The 16,439-nt window shown below is 53.8% G+C and overlaps 7 protein-coding genes across 7 annotated transcripts; 2 read left to right on the top strand and 5 right to left on the bottom strand.

Moving 5' to 3' along the window:
• Window positions 1-538: 538 nt before the first annotated feature.
• On the bottom strand, window positions 539-2,610 carry IWZ02DRAFT_440895 (cytochrome P450). Its single transcript, XM_066766868.1, has 4 exons — window positions 2,483-2,610; window positions 1,419-2,435; window positions 1,290-1,371; window positions 539-1,242 (listed from the first exon to the last, which is right to left on the bottom strand). Exons 1-4 carry the CDS (start codon window positions 2,586-2,588, stop codon window positions 783-785), a joined length of 1,665 nt encoding a protein of 554 aa, XP_066627610.1. The 5' UTR covers window positions 2,589-2,610; the 3' UTR covers window positions 539-782.
• A 1,358-nt stretch (window positions 2,611-3,968) lies between these two features.
• Window positions 3,969-5,951, bottom strand: IWZ02DRAFT_369772 (MFS multidrug transporter; the record flags this gene model as incomplete). Its single annotated transcript, XM_066764458.1, has 6 exons — window positions 3,969-4,279; window positions 4,324-4,581; window positions 4,626-4,741; window positions 4,784-5,146; window positions 5,193-5,412; window positions 5,459-5,951. The coding sequence occupies 6 exons, from the start codon at window positions 5,949-5,951 to the stop codon at window positions 3,969-3,971; spliced, it is 1,761 nt and encodes a 586-aa protein (XP_066627609.1).
• Window positions 5,952-6,397: 446 nt separating this feature from the next.
• On the bottom strand, window positions 6,398-7,332 carry IWZ02DRAFT_368784 (uncharacterized protein; the record flags this gene model as incomplete). The annotated part of the gene is made up of 2 exons (XM_066764397.1): window positions 6,398-6,689; window positions 6,737-7,332. 2 exons carry the CDS (start codon window positions 7,330-7,332, stop codon window positions 6,398-6,400), a joined length of 888 nt encoding a protein of 295 aa, XP_066627608.1.
• Window positions 7,333-7,702: 370 nt separating this feature from the next.
• IWZ02DRAFT_32580 (Alpha/Beta hydrolase protein) lies at window positions 7,703-9,482 on the bottom strand. The gene is made up of 2 exons (XM_066764196.1): window positions 9,400-9,482; window positions 7,703-9,332 (listed from the first exon to the last, which is right to left on the bottom strand). Exon 2 carries the CDS (start codon window positions 9,186-9,188, stop codon window positions 8,073-8,075), a length of 1,116 nt encoding a protein of 371 aa, XP_066627607.1. The 5' UTR covers window positions 9,189-9,332; window positions 9,400-9,482; the 3' UTR covers window positions 7,703-8,072.
• A 486-nt stretch (window positions 9,483-9,968) lies between these two features.
• On the top strand, window positions 9,969-10,823 carry IWZ02DRAFT_369887 (uncharacterized protein; the record flags this gene model as incomplete). The annotated part of the gene is made up of 3 exons (XM_066764466.1): window positions 9,969-10,031; window positions 10,079-10,185; window positions 10,232-10,823. 3 exons carry the CDS (start codon window positions 9,969-9,971, stop codon window positions 10,821-10,823), a joined length of 762 nt encoding a protein of 253 aa, XP_066627606.1.
• Window positions 10,824-10,916: 93 nt separating this feature from the next.
• IWZ02DRAFT_32594 (uncharacterized protein) lies at window positions 10,917-14,422 on the top strand. The gene has a single exon (XM_066764197.1). The coding sequence runs from the start codon at window positions 11,010-11,012 to the stop codon at window positions 14,214-14,216; it is 3,207 nt and encodes a 1,068-aa protein (XP_066627605.1). The 5' UTR covers window positions 10,917-11,009; the 3' UTR covers window positions 14,217-14,422.
• An 870-nt stretch (window positions 14,423-15,292) lies between these two features.
• Window positions 15,293-16,120, bottom strand: IWZ02DRAFT_487068 (uncharacterized protein; the record flags this gene model as incomplete). The annotated part of the gene is made up of 1 exon (XM_066769326.1): window positions 15,293-16,120. The coding sequence occupies one exon, from the start codon at window positions 16,118-16,120 to the stop codon at window positions 15,293-15,295; it is 828 nt and encodes a 275-aa protein (XP_066627604.1).
• Window positions 16,121-16,439: the final 319 nt, after the last annotated feature.

Genomic DNA, 16,439 nt, shown 5'->3' with positions numbered 1-16,439 from the left:
CAACGCCCGACCACCGACGAAATCGGCGCCCAGCGTAGTGTCGTAACATCGATCCAAAAAGTGATTGCCAAAACAGGGACTTCAGAAAGGGTCCGAAATTGTGATCCACGGAACAGTGTTCTTGTCACTATCTCCTCTGCCGGCTCCGAATGCTCGCCTCCAAGCCACAAACCATTTGATCCGGTGGACAAAGCTCCGAACGATTGTGGCACGGAAGCTTGCGTGGTATTTTTCCGACACCGCACTTCGTCCTGGTGTCAGCATCTCGTTGGTACTGGTAACAAACGCGATTTCTTGGCTTGACAGCTCAGGGTCTTGTCGAGCGCGCAATTTCCAGCACGATTAAATCGAGACCCTAAGTTCTCGACGAGGTCATGGCATTCAGCTTGCGCAACGCAGCTCAGACTATCACCAAGGGTTTTGTAAGTCAGAAACTTCCCGCGACGGGCACGTTAGCGATCTGCTCGGGAAAAGTCCTTGTATTAGGTGATGTCGCATTGACGCAGCATTTCGACCAATTGTGCCTGATTTGCGTAAAAAAGAGTTACTCCGAATCTAGAGTGTCGCCGGATTACTATGTCTGGCTTGTTCTTGAAGCCCAACTAGGCGATTTGGACACAGAGTTCAGAATCCCATAGAGCAAATCATTCAAGTCGCTTTGACACTGGGCAAACCTATCAACGATTCTGTTCCACGAACAGCTAGATGAATCTTTTCGTCCTTGCAAATGGGAAATTGAAAAGCACAATGCTATCGCCGCATCGAATTGAAGAGAGATCAAATCACACCACCACAACACCCTTTTCGTTGACCACCGAAATCTGGTCAGCATTCTGCACCATCCCACCGATCTCGCCTGAGCGCACAGCATCGAAATACTGAGCGTACAGCTGGACCTCGCGCCCTTCGCTTCTTGGCTCAATGGCGAATTGAAACGGCTTCGGTCTGCTGATGAGCAGACTGGTGTAGTCGTGCGCTGGAATATCAATCGGGCGCCCTGAATCGTCGAGCTTCATGGAAAAGTTGAAGGACCAAGCCATGCTTCCCATGCCGATGAGGAACTCTTGCTCGACAAGGTCCATCCCCATGCAGATGCGCCGACCGTAGCCGAAGGTGGTGAAGTTTTTGATGCTTGGGAACTTGGTCAGGGGCTCTTGGAAGGAGGGGTAAGCTGGAGAGAGCCAGCGTTCAGGGTTGAATGATTCGGGGTCCGGAAACATTGCGGCGTCGCGTGTGATTGCCCTGGATCGAGTGAGTTTGGAGTTCTGACGTAGAAGACGTCTGCTCACCATTGACTCGGATGGATGTGTGATCCTGCAGGAATGAAATTCCCTTCGTAGATGAAATCCTTGGTTGATTCGTGTGGGATGCCTGTTTTCGGTAAATAAGTGTTCAAGGGTTGGTCGAAAAGCACTAACTGCTTGGGGTGACAGGTCTCCATCTCATGCACTCCTTGATGACAGCACGAAGAACTGGAAGATCGGGATAATCCGACGGACGCGGCAAGCGATCTCCACACACGCGGTCAATCTCCTCCTGCACCTTTGCTTGCCACTCGGGGTGGAGACACATGGCAAGAACGTAGGTGATGAGAGCCGAGGCCGTCGTGATGATGCCTGCCAGGCCAACCATTCCGACAGTGTAAGCTCCCTCAAGATCATCGAGAGCACTTGTCGTCTTATCGCCCTTGCGCCTCCCCTCGATGAAAGATCGCATGTACGAGCTAGATTTGGAACCAGCGGCGAGGTCTTTGTCGACTTCTTGTCGCATCTTGATGAAGAACTCGCGCTCGCGTGCATGTCGAGTACGCTCAGCTTGCTTCCAAGGGGAGAGCCAGTAAGGAAGCAGGTGCAGTTGCGGCATGATGTTGGGAAGATTGGCCGCTGGAGAGATGGCCGCAAGAAGAGCATGGGAATGCATCGTAATGTCCTCCGCGAATCTGACATGTCCAAATGCAAGTCGGGAAATGACACGTCCAGTGTAACTTTCGGCATGCGCCTCGAGCTCTTGGGGCCTCAGCATCAGATCCAGAAGAAAATGCTTGCATTCGTGGAAGGGTAGAAGCTGATGCTTGTCTGCAGCCGATTTGGACATTATCTGGTGCACAAAGCGCCTTTGTCGTTGCCATACATCTACCAAATGGTTAGTCTCCTCTTGATTGGTACAATTTGCATGCTCAATGTTGTATCCCAACAGCGGCAAGTACTCTGGGGCCGTCTTGCTGGCATCGAGATTGTTGATTTGAGGCCGATCAGAGAAAGTGTCGCTCCTCTTGACTAGAAGCTCGTTCGCAATCTCGTCCGAAGCAACCCAGACGTGATTGACGCCGAAGATATTAATTTGGTAGATCTTTCCAAACTTGTCTGACCACTTTTTAAACTGGAGGTAGCTGTGTTCCCGGGGAATGTCCCATATGCGTCCAATGAATGGTACTCCTAGAGCAATTTCAGCCGTCATCGATGAAATGATACAAATGACTAACCTTTCGGACCAGGAAGCCATGATGTGCCAGCTGGTCTATGAAAATAGATACAAGCAAGTTTTGCCGCAGCGATTGCGACGCTGAGGATGAAGAAGAAGGCAAGCATGGTCGATGACAGTTTATTTGTGTGGTAGATGATATGATGTATTAGCGAGACCTTTCAGTCACTTATATACCGTACATCTTCTCTGCCAATGCCCACCGATGACATGTTCAAGGCACAGTGTGGTAATCTCTCGGGTGGGGTCCGAAGCCAATCCGCGAGGAGGATCAGCTGTCTTTCCAGTTTTGGAGATATTTTTTGCAGTTGTGGTGGCTTGGTGCTTAGGCGGAGGCACATGCCGGGTGCGATTTTAGCATCTCGTCGGCCGCTGGAGTGCAATTCTATTGGTACTTCAAGCCAATTTTCGAAAAAACAAATGAAAGATGCTCTTGAAAAAAGTCGCGAAAGAGGTCCGTGTTGGACATTAGAAATAGATGCCAACATTTTCTATCACTATTCCAGTTCAATTCTCTGGTCCACCAGAATCTTCCAGGGCGTGTCGACGTCTTACCCCCAAAACGACTCAAAAAAGGAGCGCAGCCACTCCTTCGACGACTTCCTACCCACCAATTCACTGACGGATGTCTCGCAGCTGCACATCTTCACAAAAGTCGCATCCACTAGAGTTTCAACCACGTCAATGGTTTAAGCGATCCAGACGGCGCAGCTTATCTCACGTTGTTAGCCCGCCAGTGACAGATAACGGCGTCAGGGTCCGATGGTGTTCCCTTAGCGAGCGCAATCCCCCCCGAACGCCGCTTGCGGCCAAATCCACGTGAAAGGCTTGGAATTCGGAACGACCTCCGTCCTCAGCATTGCCGGTGGGCTTGCGCTTCGGATGCTGCCGACTCTACTCCTGCCGATCGCTCCCGTTGACTCCTTTGGCAGTGCTTCGACACTGAAGATCGTCTCAGTGGCCCTCGAATCTTGCAAAGTGCTGACTGTCTGCCAATTTCGGCGACTTGTGTCGTTCGTACGAGTTTTAGTCTCAAGGAGGCATGTGGTTCCGCTCTTTGCCAGTGTACGCCCTCGCGGCCCCCACGCTTCTTGAGGACCGCTGTGCTACATGATGTAAGAACTCTCCATGAACTTCTTGATGTCCCCGAAAGAGAAGGCGTGCGCTAACGTACAGCTGCTGTTGGTGGACTGTACTTGGTCCGTTTTGGCATTTATTGCGAGTGTAGATCTTCAAGGCTCTCCACATACATGCCGTCTGGTTGATTGCTTTTAGGATCTACCGTAGCTTGTTCACTTGGATTCGCGTGCGGAGGAAATGAAATTAAGGATCAAGAGTTGTGAACACAGATGAGTCAAGCTTGGGGTGGCCCTGTTCGAATGTAGCTTTACGGAAAGATTGCTTCTGCTGCTTGCGAAATACACAATTCACTCCTTGAGCAAAATAGTTCCATCGAAGAAAGTACTGTCCCTGAAAAAATACTGTGTCTATACAGAAGCAGCTCCCAAGGTGGCTTTGCCCTTGATACTCTTCCACGGAACAAGGGGGCTGACCAAAGTCGCAACCCCACCCACTGCAATACACAGAATCAGCGCTGTTCGAATGCCCTCCATATACGCTGTCAGCACGGCATCCAAGTCAGCGCCATGGAAGACCACTCGTATCTCAGTCGCGCCAGTTGCAACCACCTGGGCAGGGTTGAGCTGAGGGGCAATTCTCCGAATGGTGCTGACGAGCTCATTCGCGAAGGCGGATTGTGCGGCGCTGACCATGAAAGCTCCACCCATGGTTTGGAAGACTGCGAGAATTAGCTCTAAATTGTTTTCGGGTAGCAAGACTTACAAAGGAGTTGAGCAGTGGTAGACGAGATATCCTCGGGAGGGGAAAGCGCTTGTGCTGCCATGATGGGTGCCTGAAAGCAGAGGCCGATACCCACTCCTGCGATGATCTGGTAACCAATCCATACCCCTGAGGGCGATTCGCGCTCCAATGTATACAACAGTCCCGATCCGACGGTAGTCAAGACTGCGCCGATTGGGAAGAGAATTGCGAACTGGCCAGTCGCAGTCATGAAGCCTCCAGATGCAATGACAAACAAAGCTATTGCCTATTAGAGACAGCTTCCAATACGAGGCCCGACTCACTGATTGCGATAATGAGCGCCAGGTTGCGCACTCCGCTATTGGCAGCAGAAGTGTTTCGTATTGCCTGGAAATAAATTGGTAGGTAGTACAAAAGGATAAAAAATGCACCAGCGATACTGGAGGAGTTAGCTCAGCAAGAAACTGGTTTCTTCACTTACAAGAAGCTAAAGATGCAACCCGTCCAGACCTCGCGGCGCTTGAGGATCCACGGGGACAAAAGAGCACGCGGCCCCTGGCACCACTCAATGATGAGGAAAAGGATAGTGATTACTCCAAATCCAACAATCGTTCCAATCACATCGGCGGATTTCCATGGCTTGGACACGCCGCCCCATTCAAACGCTAGTAGCAGACATACCACTCCGCCTAGAACAACGAAGAAACCCGGCAAATCCATTTGCTTGATCTTCTCTGCCAACGGAGTATTCCGAGCTTCTTCTGAGAGAGCGCCAGGTGGGCTTTTCAAGATGAAGATGATGATGGCAACTGCAAGACCGCCAATGGGCAAATTGATATAGAAACTGCCAAGTCAGCTTTGTGAGTAGAGATCATTGGGAATATTCGTACCACCAACGCCATCCAGGGCCGTCTGTGAAAGCTCCACCAAGCAGCGGGCCGACGACGCTGGAAACGCCGTACGTTGCTCCTATGATGCCAGTGAAAGCGGGTCGTTTTTCGGGCGGAACCACAAAGGCAATGGTGGTGTAGCATCCTGCCAGTACTCCAGCTACACCAAGTCCGATAATTGCGCGACCAACTATAAAAGTGATGGAGCCTTGCGCGACAGCTGGTCTCGCGTCAGAGGAGTCGTGGTGGCTACGTGGGGAGCATACCAGATATCAAACTGCCGAGCTCAAAGACAAAGATGCTGACCAAAAAGACCGTCTTCAGATCAACGTATTTGTACGCTTTGCCCCACACCGACTGTGACGATGCGACAGTCAAGAATAGAGCAGACCCGAACCAGCCAATATCGTCGAGCGCGTTGAACTGATCAGTAACCTTTGGTATAGCTGTAGCGACGATATTCATGTCCAGCGCCGCGAGGAATGTTGCGAGTGCAAGGGCCACGATGACCGACCACAGTCTCCAGCCCCTGGGATATTCCTCTTCAACATCGGGAGCGGTCGTGGGTGTGTCTTGGATAACAGAGTCGTCGCGGTGATGCGTCGTGAATCGAGGCGAGGGTATGCTCGAGGCGGACCGATATTCCTCACTGTGCACATCTTCTTTTTCGCTCTTTTCCGTTGTCCGTGTCAGCGTCGAGTTTTCGCGTGCCGGCAAATTATCGCCATTGTATTTGCCTGGCACAGAGGAATGTGACATGGTTCGCTGCTGAGGTGTGTACGCAGGAGACGCACAGAAATTGAGGAATCTGAAGCTGAGCTGAGCCAGGCACAGGCACCATAGTACTGTTTCCATGCTGATTCTGGACTCGTGTTGCTGCCGAGGGTGTGTTGACCAATCAGCTGAGCCGGAGAAAGAAGGGTCTGGCTGAAAATTGGGTTCCAACTAGGGATCGAGACAGGTGGAATGGCTCTCGTCCGCGTATTTTGCGACGTTCGGTCCATTCAGTTCGTGAGATTTCTTGATATGTACAAAGTTCCATCGATGTCACTTCAAATGCGAGTAACTCCCGGTTCAACGTTCTCGAGGCGCTCTACTAATTGATTCCACACCTTTTCCGCGAGATTTTCATTTTCGACGCCGTCAACGTTGGATCCGGGTCTGATCTGTCGGTAAGAACATCGAAAATGACAAGAAGAATCTACTTACGGTGCGACCTTGCAGTCCATGACAAAAGCACCATGGTACTCAGTTCCAAGCGCAGGAGAGATGGCTTGAACGAGGGTCCGGGCGCCAACCTCTGTGGTGCGCGCAAACATGGACATGGCGCCATAAATGACCTTCTTCTGAAGCCAGTGCACGTCATCGCGGAAGATGTCGCTCATGCATGCTCCTGGGGTCATGCAATTGATGATGACGTTGGATTTCTCACCGAGGGGGCTTGCTTTGGCTAAAGCGCGAACTGCGAACAGCAGCAAGAGTTTGGAAGTCCGGTATCTACAGTCATTCAGCGAATTTAGTCACGGATACGTCGAGATCCATACCGGTCGTTCATGTTTGCCTTGTCTTTCAGGGCAAGCGCATCAAAGACATTGTCAGATTCTTTCTTCTCGTTGAAACTAGCGACGTATTGCAAGTCGCTGCCAACGAAACTCAGACGGCCTCGGATGCGATGTTTGGCGGCGCTCTCGCGCAGTTTTGGCAAGACCTCCAGACCTAGTAGGACCGCACCGAAGACATTGACCGTGATGTGGCTCTCACTCCCTTCGGCCACAGACCAGTTATACGTGAGGATTCCGGCGTTCTGGATGACTGCGTCCAAGCGTTCTAAAGTCCGCACACGGGCGCCAAACTTTTTGATTGAATCAAAGTTGGACAGATCAAGTTCCCAGACTTGGAGACGCTCAGGTGCGCAGCCTGTGGATTCGACAAGACTCTGTACGGCGGCATCGCCTTTGGACTTGGTGCGGACGGCGACGATGACAAGTGCAGCGTTTAGCCTGATCAAGTGCTTGGCTGCTTCGTAGCCAAGACCAGTATTTGAGCCTGTCACAATGACCACTTGTTCAGAGAAGTCATCATTTGGAGAGGGAGGAGTGAAGAAGAACTGCGAATAGAGGAGAGTAGTGATGTAAGGCATGTTGAATTCGAATGGATGAGAAGGACTGGTGTTGGAGTCGGGTTCGCAGTCAATATTTGAAGGACGGTCAGCCGGAGAGTCGTGCTACCGAAAAGCCAGACGCCAAGTTTCTTCGCATGCAATTCCAAAACGTTGGCTGCCATGGCGCATGTCGAAACAAGTGACGGCGTGGCTGACAAACGAAGATCCTTGGGGGCTCTCATGTCTTGTCAGGTCAACGGCCCGGTCCTTTGCATGATCGACGTCGACAGGTCTTGATTGGGAGTCGGTCTTTGTTCCACATTTGTCAGCGTAAGCCATCTCGCGCTTCGAATCTTCCGAGCATGCGATGCGGTCATCCAGGGTGCGGCCACTGTTAGCAAAAACACCACCAAGTCCCATCCGCAGGATCGTCAATACCAAATTTAGCTGAAGAATCCTCGGATTTAAAAGAAATGCAGCGGAGTTAGCCATGTGAATGGCAAAAGGTTGGTCCCACTCCAGGCTCCTATGAAATCTCATGGCTGACCGGATAACAACAAGTTCTGAAAAAGTGAGGACAAATCGCTGCCTTGGCTGTGAATTGTGGCTTGCGCTGTTCCAAGAGTCTAAACGTCCCCGTGAAAACGCGCCAATGCCACTTTCGTCGCTGGCAATACTAGATTAGGCTGCCCAATGGCGCCGGACGAATATCTGAATCTATCTCGTCAGCTTTATCCGAGAGCTAATGCAGGCAGGTCGAGAATACAGGACCAATTCCACTACTTTTCAATCCAACCTCTTACAACCCCAGCAATCTGATCACTGTTTTCTTCCAAAAAAAATAGATGAGCATTGCAGTGTATGCCAACTTTTGTAAGATTCAAATAATCGACCGAGACACCTGCTTGCCTCAAGAACTCCACTGTACACCATTCGTACACGGCATGGTAGCTTGCTTCGGTTTGCAGAACCAAGGTCCGGATGTCCTTGAGATTGGCCAGTTGCCTTGGTCTTTGCGAGTCTTGAAGTGTGCAGTTGCTTATCGAAGGGTCTATAGATCCAGTCGTGACGAGTCGAAATTGGCTTTCGACGCTTACATTTTCTCGTAGTGGGGGATCATACGTCAGCGGAGCGTCAGTCAATCCGTATGGCCTGACTGCTTCTTCGGAAAAGACTTGGTCGATGAATGGAGGACCCGAAGGTTCCAAAACGACGAGTCTCTTGACGAGCTTCGGTCTGGCATTTGCAGCCAGCCAAATCATGATACCACCCTGACTATGACCCAAAACCGTCACTGGGCGGCCAATTCGGCCAAGAAGTTCAGCGAGACCGGCTTGAACTGCAAGCTGTTGAGTTGCAGGGTCGGACAAATACGCATTTGGTGCCGTAGATTTGTAGTATGTGTCGAAAATGGCATCACCTTTCGTCCCATTGCCTGGCCACCTTGAGTGAAGCTGAGCTTGTGGCCAGAGGTTGAATCGTTCGGGGGCAGTGTAGCGACTCGTAGCGTAGCGCGCTCCATACGCTTTGAGAGTATTGGAAGAGTTGAGGGGAGTCCACGGACTGCGAGCGCGAAAGGCTTGATCGATGATATAGACCTCGTAGCCTTTTCCCAAAAAGTAGGAGGCCCAGCCAGGGTTGCCGTCGGGTTTGTTGAGCAAGTTTATCCCCGTCTGACCACCTCCATGGATGAAGATGATGGGCTCAGGTTCGCTTGTCTGGTTGAAGGCGGATACCAAGTGTTCGACGTAGGCTTGGCCTCTAGAGATGAAGTCGGACGCTTCGCTGACATATTGTCCACTCGTGTAGAAGAGTTCCCGGTAATGAGGCGTGCCGAGACGGTTGCCGGAAACTGTGCCTGCGAGAATAAGGACTAGTGCAGTGATTTCGCGCATTTTGACCGGAGTTCCAGGGGGCCGTTGCGCCTGTATTCCACCAGCGAGAAGCAGTCTGGGACTCCGTGGCTAAACATTCAGCTGGACTATGCTCCACTAAATCAAATGAAGTAGTCTACCCCGCACTCGTGCAATTGGCGACTCCTGCTTCGGATCTTGCGTCAGCGGCCAAATGTCTGTCTTCATGCTTTTTTTTGAGGTGGTAACAGACTTCAGGAAACCTCAAGCAGTTCATGTCGATACCCATGACCAGAACAAGACCTTCTCATACCCCAGAGAATCGAAAACAACAGAGTCATGACGAGCCAAGAATGCGATTTTGCAACCCCACAAAAAAGTCGGCTTGCCAATGAAGGAGGACGGACAGCGGTGGGTGAAGTTCGTGGGGGCCGCGGAGGTTTGTCATGTTTGCCGAGCAGATGGCGAGATTCCTTGAGGGCATTGGCTTGAGACTGGTTCTGGAGCGCGTGCGAAAGCAAGAAATCGTGCCCCGACGAGCAAAAGGCACAATTCAAAGACTGTTAGAAAGATGTTGAATCGTGATGGAGTCGTGCGCGAAAGGCGCCAAGTCGTACATGCATAATGTAGGGCGCAAACGGGCACGGACCACAAAATGTTGGAGTGCCGGTCCTCGTCCCTTGTCCCTCCACAATCTGCTTGCTCACCATCACCGCAGAACAACATCCTTTGCGCCGCCAATCCTTGCGCTGTCGCAGTCTCGACTTGGTCGATATTCGCCCCACAGTTCCTCTCCGGATTCCCCCCGGCTTGCGCAACGCAATGAGCAGCTCCAAGGCCAAAGTTCCTGACGCCTGGGACGACGATTGGGAAGCTCTCGCAGACGTGCGCTTTCCCTTGCTTTCCGACGAATGGAGCTGATCTCGTCTCAGAAGGAGGAATCCGCACCCACAACTGCGCCGCCACTCTCGAAAAAGCTGACCAAGGCCGAGAGGAGAGCGCAACATGCCGAATTCAACAAACAGCTTTGGCAGGCGGCGTGAGTAGCACACCCGACGCCCGTCTCATGCGCTAACAAATCGCAGCGAGACGCCCTCTGAAACCCCCATGTTTGTTGAGGCCAGGTCCGAAATTCCCCTCAAAACAGACATGAAGCCCGGCATCACGCTGCTCAGTCGAAAGCCACCGCCTAAGGTTCTCACGCGCGACCCAAAGACACAAAACGCCGAGGACGATGAAGATAGTGAAGAAGAAACTCGAAAAAAGAGGGATCAAGAATTTGCCGAGCGGCAAGCAAGGGCGCAGCGGGAGCGTGAGGAAAAACAGCGCAAATATGCTGAAGTTCGAGAACGACTGTTTGGCTCGCCAACCCCAGAAGGCTCTCAAGAGAGGTCGTCTTCCCGAAATAGCGGGAACCGCAACTTTCGAGCCAAAAGTAGAAAAGGAGGCGACTCGGACGTCAACTCTTCTGCCGATCAGTCGCCCGCCCGTGGTCAAGCAAATCCCAAGAGGCAGCTGTACGACCCAACCCACTCCGCCAAGTCGAGCGCATCAAGACCCGAATCTATGTCCAGGTCAGAAACTCCAAACAACGAACAACAGCCAATCCGATCCCCACGAGGGCCTGACAGCAGCGGAAGAGGAGGTTTTGCTCCAAGAGGACGTGGCTTCTCCTGAGTCCAGACGCATCCACCCAGACAACTCAAGATGCCATTCTGGTTTCTCTGATGGATTGCCATGAGCACTGCGGACCGAGAATTCACACGCCATATCCGTTCCAAAGTACGTGTGTGAATTCCAGCGTCATGCTGGAAGAATTCAATTTGGCGTATCAGAGATCAAGCTTTTTGCTCATGGCACCCGATGCCATGTTGTTTAGACCAAGCCTTGTCGGAATGTCGACGTCTCCTAGGCCGTGGGGAACTCTACTTGTTCGAAGAATGCACAGCCTTGGCCTGCCTTTTCTCCTCAAACGCTCTTAATGCTGTCGTCTTCGGCCCACTCCTGTCTCTCCAAGCTATCATTGCACCTCTTTTTGTTACAAATTTCATCATGGGCAAGAGGTTGCTTCTTTGCTTGGTCGCGTTGAGCGGCAACGCCTTTGCCGTCGCTGTGCCTCCAGTCCTCGACGCGTCGATCCCCTCTCTGGCTGCCACGCCTGTCATTGCTGGCGCAAAATCAGCCATTTCGTCTGCTGTTGCCACGAGCCAAGTGTCGGTTCCTCTTGCTCCAGCGTCGACGAGCGCCATGGACAACTCCACCGCTTCGGCCATCTTCGTTGCGGGTATTCCCAAGTCGGCTCTGATGCCCCTCGCGCAGCTCCTCTCCTCGATTGTCAACACTCTGATCGGGCTCATCACCAAGAACTATGCAGACGTCGTGTCTGTGACGAATGCCACTGTGCCACTTGCAACTTCTGCTCCAGCAATCGTTCCCCGCGAAGCTCAGTTCGACGTCGTTGGTGTTTTGAATGGCGTGGGCAAGGGCCTCGGTGGTGTCTTGTCTGGCGTCGCCAACGTCGTGGCCGTTACCCAAACCAATGGACTCGGACAAGTTGTCGGCACCGTTCTGGCAGCCGTGCCCTCTGGCGTCAACAACGTCGCTGACGCCATTCCCATTCTCGTTCCGGGAGTGACGAACACTGTCAATGATGTGACCAACTCCAAGCTTACCAGCACCCTCTTGTCGAACCCAATTGCTGCCATTCAGCTGGCCATCAGCTCTCTCATTGCTACCTTGTTTGGCGGTGGAGATCGTGGACAGCTGCTGGGTCCTCTTCAGACGACCCTGAACAATCTTCTGACAAAAAGGGATGGCGCTCGCGACTTTAAGCTCGAGAAGCGCCAGCAGTATGCTCCACCTCCGGAAACTCGCGGTCCCTACTCCCATCAAGAAGAGGACTCTCCCGCTCAATCCCAGTCGTCGTCATTCTCTCCTGTCTCGACAGGTGCGGGCTCCGCAGAGGCCGCCACTCCCGGCGTCATTGCTCCTCCAGACTCTCTCACACCTCTCCTAGGCGTTCCCACGTCGCTGGCAGCCTTGGACTATCTCGGCTCCGTCGCCGTGGCTAGCGTCCCTGAGTCCGTCTTGAGCTATGCATCGACCGCGGATCCCATTGCAGAGCTTCTCTCTACTGTTGCACCTCTAGCCACACCATCCCTCCTCCGCCGCGACGACGACGACAAGTCTCCTTTCGCCTCGGCAATCGACAAGAACCTTGCAGTCGCCAGCGTCTTGAGCAACCCGAACCTGAACGCTTTTGCAAACCCGCTCCTCAACCCTGCAGCCAATGGTCTTTTCAACCCTGCGGCCAATCCTGCCCTCAACCCCCTGGCTGATCCATCTGTGGCCAACTCTATTGCGGCTTCCGTCGCCAGTGAAGTCGCAGACGTCGCTCAGACCGTTGCAGAATCTGCTGCTGCTGCCGTCACGTCGATCGCGGCGTCGGTCAACCCCGACATTGTAAGTGACGGCGACTTGTCTTACCCCATCTGGCTTCTTGACGGCGTCGATCCCTCCGACCCTGCGTACATCGACAGCCTTGACTGGGACGATGATGACTACGACGCAGAAGATGGCGGCAATGGTTTCGTAGTCTGGAACAACGACAACTATGACCCCAGCGACAACGTGTATACTAACTGGTATCTGCCGTACCTTCAGATTTCGACACCAGTTGAGGAATTCCCTTCGACCTCCGACGTCGCGGTACCCCTCTTGCCGACATCCGTTGTTCCGTTTTCCTTTTCGCCCACGACGGAGTATTACCTGCCTCCGACGCCAGTCACCAACTACCTTCCTACTCTCAACCCGACGATTGCTTCCGAAATTTCGGCCATCGTTCCCACCATTTCGCAGGGTCAGGTTCTCGACCGGCGCCAGCTTGAGGCGCTCTCGTCATTTGTCAGCCGCATCCAGCAGGGTCTTCCTTCCAGCGTCAAGGCTGCGCCTTCGGCCCTCAACAGCATGGCCCTCGACAAGGTCACCAACCCTCTCGAACTTCTCGCCAAACTCATTGGCGCCCAAGCAAGCCCGGTCCTCAACGTTCTTGCCAGCCAAATCCAAGCCGCTCCCACCGCGGGCGCCGCTCTTGTCGCCGCTCAGATCAGTGCCATCCAGCCAATCATGTCCGCCATCCCCTCGGCCATCAGCTCCGATCTCGCCCAAGCGACGAGTGCCGCGGGCCCGGCCCTGGCGCAAGTCTCTGGCGCCCTCGAAGCCCTCAAGTCCATCAACATTCCCAGCGCCATTGGCGAGGTTGTCAGCGTGGTTTCTGGAATCATTGGAGACGGAACGCACGTTGTGGCCAGCGACGTGCCCAACGTGGTCAATGCCGCCGTCAGCAACCTGAGCAGGATTCTGCCCACGGCTACGGTGGCCGCCTCGTTTGGCAACCCTTCTAACCCCGTCGCGGTGACGGTTGCAGCGGCGGTACCCGGCGTCGCCACGGTCAGGGCGGGCGCGGGTGTCAGTGCATTCCCTCATGTTAGTGTTGTGTCCTCAGCAGGTGAAGAAAGCAGTAGCGCTGATGATGAGGCAGGCTTGAAGGATGATGAAGGTGGAGATGTTGAGACTAGGGACGTGAGTAGCGGCACCAACGACGTGGTGAGCCTTTTATCGTCGCTTATCCCGTCGGCCGCGTCGTCTTCGCCCGTGGTGCAGCTGCTGCTGCAGCTCCAAATTGCCCCCATCTTGTTTTTCCTTCCCATGCTCCTTTCCAACCCCCTAGCGGTCGGCGGATCGTCGCTGAATCCTCTTCTTTCTTCTCTGTCGTCGTCGTCGTCGTCGTCGTCGTCGTCCAACGACGTCGCCGACAATGCCTCGGCGACCTCTTCTTTGTCTTCCAACCCGCTGTCGGCCCTCTTCTCCTTCAACCCGCTCTCGACGGTGCTCGAGTCGACGGACATGCTGCTCTCGCTGCTCGCCGACTCGAGCTCCGACGTGCTGTCCGAGCTGGCGCAGAGCCTGACGTCCAAGTGGAGCGAGTTATTCCAGCTGGCTCTGCAGGCGCAGGTCGAGGCGGCCAAGTTGGGTGCCGAAGTTGCTGATGTTTTGCTTTCGCCGGATTGAGTGAGGAAGTCCCAGTTCCCAACCCCCTTTTTTGTGTTTTTCTTGTTCGTGTGAGCCCGCTGTTTTGTCTTCTTAAAATTAGTGTAGAGTAGCTGCAGAGGTGCGAGATGGAATGAATGGATTGATTCGTGTGAGTAGACTGGTTCGGTCTTTACGTGCAGTGTGTGTGCCATATGTGTCAGAGCAGATGACTACATGTAGGCTAGATCAACGTCCACGCCATCGGTGGACCAGACGTGTTGAACGACGCAAGAACATCACGTTGACATGCAGCCTCCTTCAATTGGGTCGAAATACTCCGCTATATGTGGAACGACGGTATACTACGCATAAGAAGCAGGATTGAATAGTTTGCCACCATCTCCCCATTTCCGTCTCTTTTTTCCGCTTTGCTATCTACCTACACACAGCATGAAACTCCATCACCTTTTCCCTTTCCCTTTCCCTTTCCCTTTCCCTTTCCCTTTCCCGCTCGCCAACGACTCGCCTCCCTCCAGTCGCCTTCGCATCTCAAACCAGACAAGGCGGCCTCATCTCATTGCATTGACTCGTTCGCTCAAAAATCGCTGCATCATTCGTTCATTGCACGGTCTAGGCTCTCCCGCTTCTACTCCCACCAACTGTTACCACCGCTTTGACCTCTGACTCGTCCCCGCATTCAGCCCAGCACTCGGCCCTGCTCTGCTTTCATCAATCTGTGTGTGCAACGTGCCTGACGCTCTCTCGCTCGCTCGATCCGTTCTACGTATTACCGCCAATCTGGCTCGTCTGTTCGGGCTGCCGCCTGTGGTTTTGGTCGCCAAGAAGACGACGTACTGCTCTCTCTTTTGCTTGAATCCGACGCCGCGCCGTGCGTCTTTGTCCCGGCACCAACCAGGCAGCGCAGGGGAGAAAGGAAATGGAAAGAAAACGCCTCCGTTCGACACCGCCGCCTGTTCTGTCCTCAAAGCCCTCCGTCACCAGGGGACATCTCAACGTCAAGTCACGACAATGGATGGCATCGTCGAGCGCCCGTCCCCCTCCCAAACCGCAATCCCAATCCTCCGTTCCGTAAAGCTCTTCTTCTCCATCTTCATCTACCCCTCCAACACCTCAAAAATGCCGCCAATGCCTCCACTGCCCCTGACACCGGGACCGGGTCGAGGCCGGGGCTCCATGACGTCGAGAATACCGCCAGGACCCCTAACATCCAGGGCGTCGGCGCCGTCGACGGAGCAACGCCTGCCACCGCCGCCGTATTGCTCGCGCTCCTCGAGCATCTCGCGCTCAATGTCGATGCGGCTGTGTTTGCGGCGCAGCTGCAGGAGCGTGCGGATGCGGTTGTTATTGACGCTGTTGTTGCTGTTGTTGATGTTGATGTTGCCGGGGCTGCTGCTGCTGCTGGATGTGCTGTTTGCGTTTGCGTTTGAGTTTGCGTGTGGTAGTGCTGCTGATGGAGGGGATTGGGAGAGGGAGAGCGGGGCTGGGTTGGATGCACATGACGCGGATGCGTTGGGTCTGTGCGGCAGATGCTGCTGCTGCTGCTGGTTTGGTTGTTGATGGTGCGGGTGAGAGAGGTGCGACGTGTGCAGCGAGCTGGTCGACAGCGGCGTCGTCGTGTACGCATATGGGCCGCTGAAGGAGGCAGGCGACGCGCTGCTTGACACGGTGCTGCTGGGCGAGAGGGTGGGGTTAGAGCCGGGTGAGGTGCAGCAGACGTCCGTCGATGAGGGGCCCGCATGGTGCGTGTGAGCCGTGTGAGGCGGAGTCTTGGGAAGCGGCGGCGTCGCCAGAGGGTGGTAGGGTCCTGATGCTGCTGCCGTCTTGCTCGCCGGTGACGAAGAGGGTGAGGATATGTCTTTGGTGTTGAGCCGGTGCAGCGAGGGCAGCCGGAACGAGTGCCGTGTGTTGCGTGCGGGTGCCATTTTGCCTTGGCTGAAGTGGCGGATATGGCGATGTAATTAGGGAGTCCTTTTTCGGTGGACGGATGGATGGATGGATGGATGGATGGATGGATGGGATGCAGGTCCCACGGCAGGAGAAAGGGAAGAAAATCGGCAGACAAGCAGGCAGGTGGATAAGGTGGTGTAACCAAGAGGCGACACAATCTCAGAGTTAGAAAAAGAAAAGAGGATGAAAAAGATGAAGAAAAGACCAAGTCAATGGCTTCCTGCGGGTAGGGTACGTGGTGCTCGCTTCCGGGATGCGGATGATGAGGATGTGGTGGTGCGGCGGGAGTCTGAC

This window comes from Phyllosticta citriasiana, assembly GCF_038021145.1.
Source record: "Phyllosticta citriasiana strain CBS 120426 chromosome Unknown IWZ02scaffold_1, whole genome shotgun sequence".
Taxonomy (NCBI): domain Eukaryota; kingdom Fungi; phylum Ascomycota; class Dothideomycetes; order Botryosphaeriales; family Phyllostictaceae; genus Phyllosticta; species Phyllosticta citriasiana.
The sequence above is the reverse complement of the archived record's forward strand: the minus strand, read 5'-3'. Positions and strand labels throughout refer to the sequence as shown.

Coding starts and splice junctions, on each gene's coding strand:
- IWZ02DRAFT_440895 (XM_066766868.1), bottom strand. CDS start 2,588: ATGCTTGCCTTCTTCTTCATCCTCAGCGTCGCAATCGCTGCGGCAAAA. Junction 2,436..2,482: donor ATGGCTTCCTGGTCCGAAAG/GTTAGTCATTTG, acceptor AAATTGCTCTAG/GAGTACCATTCATTGGACGC. Junction 1,372..1,418: donor GAGACCTGTCACCCCAAGCA/GTTAGTGCTTTT, acceptor TACCGAAAACAG/GCATCCCACACGAATCAACC.
- IWZ02DRAFT_32580 (XM_066764196.1), bottom strand. CDS start 9,188: ATGCGCGAAATCACTGCACTAGTCCTTATTCTCGCAGGCACAGTTTCC.
- IWZ02DRAFT_32594 (XM_066764197.1), top strand. CDS start 11,010: ATGCCATGTTGTTTAGACCAAGCCTTGTCGGAATGTCGACGTCTCCTA.